We start from the raw sequence: 12,055 nt of genomic DNA, 5'->3' as shown, positions 1-12,055 counted from the left end.
ATATATATATATATAATATTTTTGTGTATATAATATTTTCAGTGTAATAGAAACAACAGATATGTGTAATTGAAAAAACGACGATATTTGCACGGATTAATGGCATTAGATTACAATCCCCCCGAGCCTGATAATTTCATTGTATTAGCGCATATACACATGCCCTATGATGTTCGGTAATCAAATTCATCCGTTACACTGGAATCGATCCGAAGGATAGATACTTGACCGAGTCTCCCTCGGGACGGTGGACAGAATATATCCGTCAGTATCGCGCAGCAGTGGTGAAACTGGACGAGCCGGGGGGAGGATCATCCCGATTCCCTTTCGCGTGTTTGGAGATCCGGTCCCCTTCGGTGGAGTCAACATTTAATGGTAACGAAAATAGCTTAAACTACGCTACGGCGAAATTTATGAGCAGCGCAGAACGGAGTAACAAGGGGGAGTGGGTGTGATTTCATTTCATGGCGCGTTATGTGCTAAGAGGGTTGGACTAAAATTCCCTTTTTGTAACTTGCCGATTTTTTTAAAGAATTTCATGAATGCGTATCCTATATACGTACACATACATATACGTATTCTATATTAATTTTTCGGACATCAATGTTTCTCAGGTATACATATACAGGGTGGGCCATCTAGCGTTTGGAATTTCAACTACCGGTTATTTTGAGTTTGAAAGGCGTAATAACATTTATGATGTATCAGAAATTTAGTTTTTTGTTTGACATTTACGAAATGGGTCGCTATACGCTTGAACAAAATTGGGAAATATTGAAAACTTATTTCCAAAGTGGTGAGTCTTCAACCCAAACTGTAAGAAATTTACGTGGAAAATTTGGTAGAAAAGAAATGCCTTCAACGCAGTTTGTGGATCAATTTGTGAAGCGAATTCGGCAAACTGGATCCTTATTGGATAAAGGAACTCGTTCACATGCTCGTCCAGTAAGGTCAACCGAAAACATTGCTGCTGTTGCTCAGAGTGTACTTGAACAACATTAAATCGCCATCGTTTTCAAAACTTGAACATTTCATGCACTTCTTTGAGAAGAATTTTGAATAAAGACCTCGGTAAATGGCAATGTACTACCTTTCCAATGAAGCCATAAACTTTGAAAAATATTCATGCCTTTTTTTTTAGAGCCAAATTGAATTCCAAATTTTAAATGGCCCATCCTGTACTATGTAATTTTTTAATCTTTAACATATATAATATGTAATTTTTTAAAATTTTTTATTGAGTTATATCTTATTTTCTTTCTTCTGTTATTGCCTTTGAAAAAAAAAGAGAACTCATAATAGTTTTATTTATTTATAACAAAATATTCCAAACTTCCTCGGTAAGACATGAATTTCTGATGTAAAATTATACTGATGTAAACTAATTAAAATTTATGTAACTTGATATCGATTACTATGTTATGTCGACTTTATAGTTGCAATTTGTTTCTATCTACTCTTTGTTATTGATTAAAGTAACTTTTTTAGGGGAATATCTTAATGAAAGCTGTACATTGCATTCATAGCCTCATATCACTTAGACTTGTCTGTACACCGAGGTAAGATCGATATTATATGGGACATTCTGCATCAACTACATCTGTCACTTGCGACATGTTACTAGGTTCGATCTACGTTCAAAGAATATCGCAGTTATAAGTTGTACATAACTTATAACATGCCTTTGAAGCCATTTCAATATGAAGATATTTTTCAAATCTATGTTTAAACAAAATTTGCAGTTTCGCTAATATACGAAATATCATCCAATATATGAAATGTTGGCATTACTAAACGTTATCTCATTATTATCTCAATGATTTTGCGTGTAAAACGAATCAATATAATTTAAACTATTACTAACCTTTTCTTTCTTCTATTAGTTTTTATTTCTTCTATAAGTAATAATATTAATTAATAATTACTGATTTTCTCTATGTGTGTGAAGATTCGTGTGCTTCGTGTAACTTGTTATTTGACTTACTGCGTGAATCGTTAATCGTATAAACAAACTACTTTTCAAATATAAACAAATTGAATGAGTTTGCTGAATTCTACAATATGTACTGCATATAATTTATTATTATGAACATAAAAATTGTTAATTTAACATGCAGAACAATTTTAAATATCCTTTTTAAAATATTGAATGTTTAACAATATTTATGTAGAAATCTTCATAGCTACAGTCTCTATAATCTCTTAAAAGAAAGCATTACGTTGAAATACAAACAAATTTCAGTATTTATCGAATAATTAATTAGCGATAGAATACGTATCTAACGATCTATATGATCACAATTAATAAATAAAATTATTATTTTTATGTTGTATATCCACAGAAAATAATTAGACAAATTTTTCAAAATTTTATTTTTTTGACATGTTACAATTTTCTCAGAAATTGTTTTATGTTGCAATATAAATTTCTCAAAATACGACACGACAAAAATAATTTCAAATGACTTGGGTTTGAATATTTACATATACATTCTGAAATTATGATTAACGTTGTTACATAAGATATATATTCTACTATTTAATCATATATTTTATACATGAAGTAACGGTATTTCTTTAAAAGTTTTATTATTCTCTTCATCAACTCTTTATTATCCGTAATCCGCCAAGCCTACTACCCCCTGTCCAGATTAATCCGTAAGAGTTATCAAAATATCGTTAGCTTGGACGGCGGGTAAAACTAAAAGTGATTCACTGCCCACTTATTTCATTACGACCTGTAATGTCCGCATTGCCCGATCAATGTTTCATGCGGAAACCACTGGCGTGTTCTAGCGCTTCGATTATTTATGAACTCCTCGTGTCTTCGTCGAGTACGGCGTACCTACGACTGTCTCTAGGTTGCTGAACTGCCGTCACTCTTTTTAATTCCGAAATTTCCCTCTCGCTATCTTATCATTTGTTGTATTCTCTATAACGAAATGCGAAGCTGCATCTCGCCAGAGTTGACAATCAAAATATACTATTAAAGAGGAAAATACAAAATGAAAAATTTAGAATATATGTCTTGTTTGTCACACAGATATGTATACATAAATTATTTGAATTGTAAAACAAAATAAAGAAAACGAAAATTTTTAATGGAAGCAGTTGTTAATTAAATATTTTCTCTACGCATTTTGTCTAATTTATCAAATTATTTTTCCTGTTTAATTTTTTTCATAAATTGAGCTTCACGCGATGATGAAAAACTTGCTGAAAACTGGAATGTAATTTCTAAAGAATGAAGAAAAGCGTCACGTTTACGAATAAAATTACTTGCTGTGAGCAAGTACAATTAAAATAATTATTTGTTCTTAGAAGCATTAGAGTGAGACGTAATACTTTTCCGTAGGAAGTTGTATCCATAATGACAACGTTTTTCACGCGGACATGTTGCTTAATCGAAGCATTAGCAGAGCAATAAATTACGATTCGCGACTAAGGGGCAAAGCGCGATGGACCCTCCTTTAACGTAACACTTAAACACTCGATCTTCATACGTGCACACATACATGTGTATACACACGTCTGCAATAGTCGAAATTACCAAAGTTGGGAAGAAGATTCTAAAGTTTCTCTCACACTTACTGCTTTTTTTATTTGTATAACGAATCAGATTTTTTTCATATTCACATACCGTCATCTGAATTAATCAAACTTAGTTTAAATGCCGAGTCTATCTTTATTTAACATGCATGCCTTAATTAACGAACTAAATATTATCATATACTATTATAGTGCTGATTATCGCAAGCATAAAAAAATTAATCTTTCTCCTCGCTGTCATTTTTTTCTCTTGTATAATATCTACTTAATGTGTTTAAAAAGATTTATAAAATTACGCGCATTGTTAACATAATATAAAACATTTGTATGTTGTGGACGAAGCTTAATAGTGCCAGCAAGAATACAGATTGCTCTTATTAGCTATATAGTTAACACTTCCTACTGTTGTTTAGCAAAGTTTCTTCCCCTTTGCGCGATTCTCTGCGAACGTCGTCGCGGTTAATAGAGTCATTTTTCGATGCGGCCGACCCTTGCGGTCGAGATACGTCTTCTAGAAGTAAGGTATTATGAGGATTAGGCAATTACAATTGAATTATCAGACCCTGCAAGCCCTCCGCATAATTTATTTCATCGTCCGACGGTGGGTCTGATTAAGTGGCTAACATATAACTGATAACAAGACTATATAATCATAGCGCAGAATCAAAGAGTGGTTTGAAATTAGAATTTAGAAAGACGATCCGAAAAAAGACATTATAAAATAAGTAATGTTTCTTAATTTTTCATCATGTTTTCTCGAGAATGTTAATAATGCTCGTTTGGCTGATTATTTTCAAGATATTTATTAGAACATTAATAATATTTTTTTAAATATTATTCTAAAAAATCAATTATTTTAAAAAAAACGTAAAATTATCGCATACAAATTACAGCATATATAAGTAGAGTACGTCTTTTTTTTCCTGAGGAATCCATGATGTAAAGGCATTAGCAAAATAAGTCGATTATATATAATTGCGGACATTCTGTATAATTCAGATACGCGTAATCGTTTCTCTATCAAGGCATTGTTCCTTGGAAAATCGTATTTTAACATAACAGAAAACCAATTCTCTTAATCCATTTTATCCGGGAATGCAAAATTAGATGTGCCCTGGACACATCAATATGGTATATAAACCTTCGAACGTGTGCACAAAATCAATTAGCGATTAAAGCTCAGTCGTGTCTGAGCCAAGTGGTTAGTCAGAGAACTGTCCGCGAGATTCGATCGATAAATGCCGCCAAGTAGCGCATCCGTCGCGTCAATAAGATACGAATAGAACGGCGCATCAATACTAATTGTAAGAGGAGCGCATTAGTAGCCTGGCGAGTGAAAAAAATAAAATAAAATCTCATCACGCGGCGTGCGATTCAATTACGTATCATCCGTATACGAAATTGATTAGCGATCAACTCGCGGTTACTACGAGTCCGAATGCGGAGTGCGGAGAGCGCGCCACGGACTCGTCGGCTATCGGATATCGCAAATTGGGACAATTACGTTATTTCCGTCCGATAACCTACATCACGGAGTAGTCTGACGCATGAATAAGTAAATTCTTCCAGAAAATCTGACGTCTGACACGAAAACGGGGAGACTGTTCAAATTATCACTTGCATGGCGGAGTACCTACTGTCTAGAGTAAAGAACATTATTCGTGGGCTTCTCGCGCTGTGGGTCCATCAAATTCAGTTTCATTCGTAGCGCAGACGCGACTCGACCCCGCGGCCGCCGTCGCCTCCACCGCCTTCTCCACTGCCTCCGCCACCGCCGCCGCCGCCGCCGCCACCATCACCACCGTCGTCGCACCACACCGCACCGCGCCGGAGCGGGTATCATCGATTTATAATAGCGCTGTTACACTCCGCTCCCTTAACGACGTTAATATTAAACGTTGCTATTGTTGCTAATACTATCATATTAACGTCTTTTTATGTCCATGGTACGCCGGTGACGCTGTGACTTGCGGCTACATCTCGTCTCTGGTATTATTGTTGTTAAATCTGCGTTATCGATTTCCATTTCCGCTGTGTTCAATCATTCCGTTGTGGTCTCATCGTATTATCGTCACGTATTGTTTTGCTCTATTATATATTATTATTACGTATATATGTTTAACGCGTGCACTCCGCGTGTCATCTTTATCGATAATGTTCCTTACAAATTTATGCGATACTGATATAATACCTCTTCCGTAAATCGTTATCTCCCCGTTATTATACCAATGTATGAAAAAATTCAATACATTGATGTACGAATAATTTCGCGCAGTCATCGCGAGAAGAATGTACGAACGGCAACGAAAAACACCGGATCGCATTGACTCCTGTCGTAGCACCGCGAGTATCTGTTGCATCCGTGGTGAGCATAAGTGACACATAGCTCTTTTTACGGTACTCGACTATCGCCTCATCGTATATCTAAATAATCAATTTACTACTGGCCATAATCGTAACCACGAGTTAGCAAGTTTATGCGATCCTGGCTACCGTAACTACGTGGCTCCGTAAAGCATAAATATTATGAGGCATTTCGTATACAGTAACAGTCTCATAATCTCTTTCTCTTCCCCTTTTTCTCTCTCTCTCTCTCTTTTTCTGCCCGTCTCTCCTTCTTTTTCTTCTTTCCCTTTTCTCTCTTTCCTTTTCTCCACTTATAATTCTGAGAGAATGAGATCTAATTGAATTTCCACTCTAATGAAAAGTTTTCAAATTTCGTCATTAGAAAGAATCGTCATATATGACAATAAGTATTTTTTATATACTTATATGTGTATCACATAAATATATATAATTTGAAACAGAGTATATATTTATCAGAAGCAGAATATATATTTATTAGAAACATCATAAAGACGCTTATTTAATGTCATTTTTTGAAATATTCAGCTCATAAAACGGAAAATAATTATATTGATAAATCAAGTTAAATATATGTATATTTTATATATCTGTACATTTGATAAATCTCGCGTAAACTTGTCCATTTATTAACTTTATAATGTTGCAATATTACGACGCAACGTAATTGTCGTACATATTATATGAATATAATTATTAGAAGACGACACGTGATGTGTATAACTACATTGTCTCGTCTGCAGACGTCTCAAATAATCGGGTTGTTCTATTAAAATGATATCACGGCGACGTCGTTCCGTAAAGATGTAATTAATCCGTCTAGGCGCTTTATTACTATCTTCTAAATAAGTTTATGATTAATAAAACAGTTGACTTTTCTCATAAATTATATCGTGTTTTAATAATATTATAATATTTATTTCAACATCACGCGACACAAAGTCAAATTAATCGAATCAATCCCTCTTTAATTTGAAAAACGTGCACAGAGGAAAAAAATAAAAAAGAAAAAAAATATAATTCAGTACTCACATTATGCCTTGGTGACCAAGAATTGCACACAATGGATGCGTCTTCGAATATACGACTCTGCAAAATGAAAAAATGCCATTTCTCATCAGAGTCAAGATTTTCTTATAGTACAGCATTAAACCAATTTTATCTAGATAGTGTTAAATTTTTCTTTCGTAGAAATATATTTTTCTTTCGTAGAAATGGCAGCACATGAAATGAAAATCTAAATTAAAAAACAGAAAAGACGAGATGTCAAATATCAATTTGCAAATATATTTAAACGGATAAACAATTGTTTATTATGTTTTATATTATGCAGAAAAGAAATTGTAGTGTTTTATGCTGACTAGACGAATACTTTAATAATAATAAATTTAATATTGCTATGAGACAATAGTATTTTTCAAAATTAATCCATACTTAATCGTCAATTACATTTTTATTTTTGAAAATGTGTGACGTAAATGTGATAAATATTCGTTCTTATTGTTAGACTTGGTCTGATTTCGTTCTAAACTTTTAGTGCTTCCTTTCTTGTATTGTAACAAAATTAATAATCCGATGTAATATATATCATTGACTATCTATGATATCAATTTCACATTGAGATAACGTGCGATAGAATACAATAGACGTAAAATTAACATTATTGTATCGCGAAAATATATATTTTGTTAGCGCAGATCCATATGTTCGACAAGGGATATGTCATGAGGCCGTTTTAGAGTCCCACGTAGACCACGTAATAAATTTCAATACGCGGCTAATGACCGTAGCCGAGAAGTATTTTCATCCGAATGGAAATCGAACGTGTTACGCGATTTACCTGTCAACGGCACTTAATATTTATCTCGTCTGCATATTTTATTTTTGCTGATCGCGTCGCAGGACACGCACGCGTGCGCGCGATCGTGTGTCGCGCGCAATTGTCCGCTTATATCTATACAGATACACACACACACACACACACACACACACACACACACACACACACACACACATACACACACACACACAAACACATACACATACACACACACACACACACACACACACACGTACCGACACACGTACATGATATACATACGTATGCATTTATATTATATTTAAAGCGAAGCCAAAAGATTGACAGAATCGGGGCATACCGGCGTCGCGACGCCGTCGCAAATTAAATGAGTCATTTTAGGATTCGCGCAGAACTAGGTAATTCAATATCGTCCTTATTAAAGCGTCGGCCAATTCTGAACTCGCGCGTTTCTTGATGACAATGATTATGTCATTACGGGCACCGAGACTAATATGAATACATCACTCTTCCGAAGCGACGTATTTTATTAACGTGTCACACGTTCCAACGCGTCTGTGGTGATACTTGGAATCGACGTGTACGCACAATATATCATCGGGCTTCGATTGCAGATATACGTGCCACTCAGGATGCATTTGACATGATTTTTCAATCATTTGTCATCTTTCTCCCGATGGATATCGGTGCCATTTTTACGCCCGACTGTCAAATATTCATCGAGACAAACAACCGTAAAAAAATTGAATAGATCGAATCTTATTTTTCCATTGATTTCAGAATTTTAGATGACGTTTAATGATACTTGATTCAAAACTTATCGCGATATTTTCGGTTGAAGAAATATGAACTTGAAGAATTATGAAAAACATAGTGTCTTTTGTTCTGGCGAATATCAACGTCATATTTTTGTACTCATTGATGACATTATCTCGCCATGTTGTCCATCTGATGGCTTGGACATGATATCGTATGATTCGATGTTGTTCGTTTGACATTTTCAATAATTCATCTCGATAATCAGAAATCTGATTGACATCTTGAGTATGATTACTGTCATCAACAGGATATAGTTTAGCTTCGATATTTCTCAATACAACAGATAAGTGAATAGAAGTATCCCAAGTTTCCTTATGAATAAAAGAGATTAAAATAAATTTAAAGAAAAAAAAACAATGCATGCCTCGATGATTCTCTTCTTTCTCAAATTTCATCGATAAAAGAATTACTTAAAAATTACCTAGATTTATCAGATGACTGGCACTACAGTCATAGATAGAATGCTACTTAGTCAAATTCTTTGAACATGGATAATACGCTTACGCAACAATATGCTGTGGCGCATTAAGCATCATGCAGTATAACGTACGTCTCTTAAATTCCATGTACGATCGTATATACGCGAGTGTGAATATATACGCATGTGTGCATTTGTACAGTGCGCGATGGTACTGGATAGAAATGTACGTTCGGCTGTATATCGAGATACACATGTGTGTATCATGTGTGTATTGCAGCGCGTAGCGCGAGAGCTTCGCGGTGCATCAGCCGCACAAAAGCCTCGTTGCATCGGCACGTTGTGTGCGTAGCGGCTCTGTACACGCGTGTGTACGAGAGTGCGTATATACATATGTATATGCGCGGAAGCGCCTGTGCTACGACGCGAAACACATTGCGGACTCGCACGAGTAAACAGACGCAGTCGAATCAGTTTGCCCGGCTAATTGATTTTCCTTCACATGGCCGATGCCGCGCGCGCGCTTCGTGCGCTCGTAGCGGCGCCGCGCCGCGCCGCGCCGCTCCTCGCCTCACCTCGCCTTGCCTCGCCAAACCTCGCCTCACTTCACCTCACCTCACCTCACCACACCTCACCTCACCTCACCTCACCTCACCTCACCTCACCTCATCTCGCCTCACCTCACCTCGCCTCGCCTCGCCTCACCCTGCCTGCTGCATATAGAGAGACAGTGCAACGCGCCGTACAAATCCAATCCGAAACTCTCGTTTGATTATCAAGCGAATTCCCACGGCCGATTGTAAATCAACTGCTGTACCGTGCCGGAGGATCATACTGATGTTTTAGATTGGACGGTATGGCGCGGTGTACGAATATCGAAAATTTGACCTTTTTCGCGGGGAGATACGCATGGCGAAAAATTTGATTGAACATTGTCGTGGGGCGCAGCGATGCGAAACGTAAAATGCCAAACGACGTTTCTGACAGAGAAAGATTTGTTTAAAATTCGATGCAGTTTGCTGTGTGATGTATTCGTAAAAAAAATAAGGAAAATCTTTTAAAATCGTTTTAAATATTGTCTATTAGTATCAATAATCATAAGGAATATAACGATTACGATGTTTTTGAACTTTAAATAAGAAACACGATTTCTACCTCATCAAAAGAATGTCTGTATAATAATTTATAAATTTTGTTTAATATTACACGTTAAAAACAGCGTAATTAATATTATTAGAGGACTGTTAGACAAATTAATAACTGTTTAAATTCTAATATAAGTGAGCAATGTTATCGACTGTAGAAGAAAAATATTAGACTAAAATACATTATTTTTCACGTCTTTCCTGAAATAGAGCAAATTTTTAGACACCCTAGAAAGTTATTTTAAAATGTATCAAAACTAAGCAAGGTAGGATTGAATTATTATAATTGGTTATATTAAGAATTTAAGATTTTATCGGTAAGGAAAAATTTTTTAAATGCAAAGTTTTTATATAATATAATAATTTTAACATCCCCGTAGAAATTTGTAGTTATATTCAAGCAAAAGCGTTAAGGAAGCGAGAGATATAAGTTGGCTGTTTAGAATGCTACAAATGAATTCACTGAATAATGCAGAATGGTAGACGGTAACTGTACAAGGGCAAGTGTCTCCGATTATAACAAAAGTGAGGGGCTCGCAGCCCGGCTCATTTGTTATTAACCGGCACGAAGGAGCGTTGAAGTGCAGAAAGACTTCGAACACGACTTCACACTTTGACTCCCGTGGCCCTTGGTAACTTTAGATAATTACCGGTGAAACTTCTGCGAAGAATCTTACGTACTTTCTCGTAATATTCTCGGAGTACGTTCTTTCACGATTCATCGTCATCGATAACATTGCGTTGAGCAAATTGAGGCAAAGTGAATTTTTTTTAAACATAATACATAAAAACAAATTTATTTTTTTTAATTAATAATAGAGAGAATATTCTGCATCTTGTAAAATAATCTCTCATTTTTACTTGAGATATATTTTTATGGCATTTTGAAATATTTATCTGATAAACAGTTTCGAAAAAGATAAATCGTCTTTAATTAATATGTGAATCGTTATTTTTGAATTACGATTTTTTAAATCTAAATGCAAACTTTATTCAATAACGATAATTTATTCACACGTTAATTTTTTGTCTAAAAGATTCTCTGTAAGTAATAGTTAATTATATAAGTAATAGTTAATTATATATTTCTGTGTATGTGTGTGTGTGTGTGTGTGTGTGTGTGTGTGTGTGTGTGGGTGTGTGTGTGTGTGTGTGTGTTACTTGCAATTATTTTTTCGGGATCAATCGATAACATGAAGATATAAAGTACAATTGGATCGAAGAAAAGAGAAACTGATCATTACTGGTGTCGTCGTTGTGCAAAATATGGAACAGATAGCTAGCTATGTAGGTAGATTTAGCCTGACGCGGCTCATTATGATTTCAAGCGAAAAACACGAGTCTTGAAGCGCGAATCGTCTAAGAGATCGCTAAAGGGAATTTATGAAATTTCCTAATTTAATATTCTCTCTCTCTCTCTCTCTCTCTCTCTCTCTCTCTCTCTTCTCTTTTTCTCTCTCTTCGCTTCTCTTTCTCTTTGGTTCACAGCCGCCCCATCGTAGTTTCTCCGTTAACTCTTTCCGTGGTGATTTTTTACTCTCAATGCAAAACTTGATTAAGCGACTGAGAAACGACATTTCGCTACAGTCGCGCTAACGAAAGGCAGAATAAATTAATGCGATTCTGACAAAATTCGGACAGCGCTCTTGTGCGATCAGACGTCGCGCTTTTGCGCCGTTTCTAATATTATTTTGCTCGATTTTGCGTCTCGACGTTTAATAAAAGTGTAATGCTTCGAAATCTCTTTGAAATTCACATGCGATTTCAAGTGCCAATAAGATAACGCTTACTTTATGCACATAATATTACATCCTTTAAGCCGTTCTTTAATTCAAACTATCTCCAATTTCATTCTCGTTTTAATGTTGAACCATTTAAAATTCACTACTACAGAGGTATTTGTCATACTCAAATTAAAAACGTTGATATATATATATATAT

General features: G+C 35.3%; 1 protein-coding gene across 1 annotated transcript in view; it reads right to left on the bottom strand.

Annotated features, from left to right (window-relative positions):
- LOC108693677 (inhibitory POU protein) overlaps window positions 1–12,055 on the bottom strand; it is a 45,483-nt gene that overhangs the window by 7,940 nt on the left and 25,488 nt on the right. Inside the window, exon 2 of the mRNA XM_018202733.1 lies at window positions 6,946–7,002. Coding sequence (XP_018058222.1) covers window positions 6,946–7,002 — 57 coding nt within the window. The remainder of the gene's footprint in view (window positions 1–6,945; window positions 7,003–12,055) is intronic.

This window comes from Atta colombica, unplaced genomic scaffold (assembly GCF_001594045.1).
Source record: "Atta colombica isolate Treedump-2 unplaced genomic scaffold, Acol1.0 scaffold96, whole genome shotgun sequence".
Classification (NCBI taxonomy): domain Eukaryota; kingdom Metazoa; phylum Arthropoda; class Insecta; order Hymenoptera; family Formicidae; genus Atta; species Atta colombica.
Note: the sequence above shows the minus strand (reverse complement) of the source record. Positions and strands in the feature narration are given on the sequence as shown.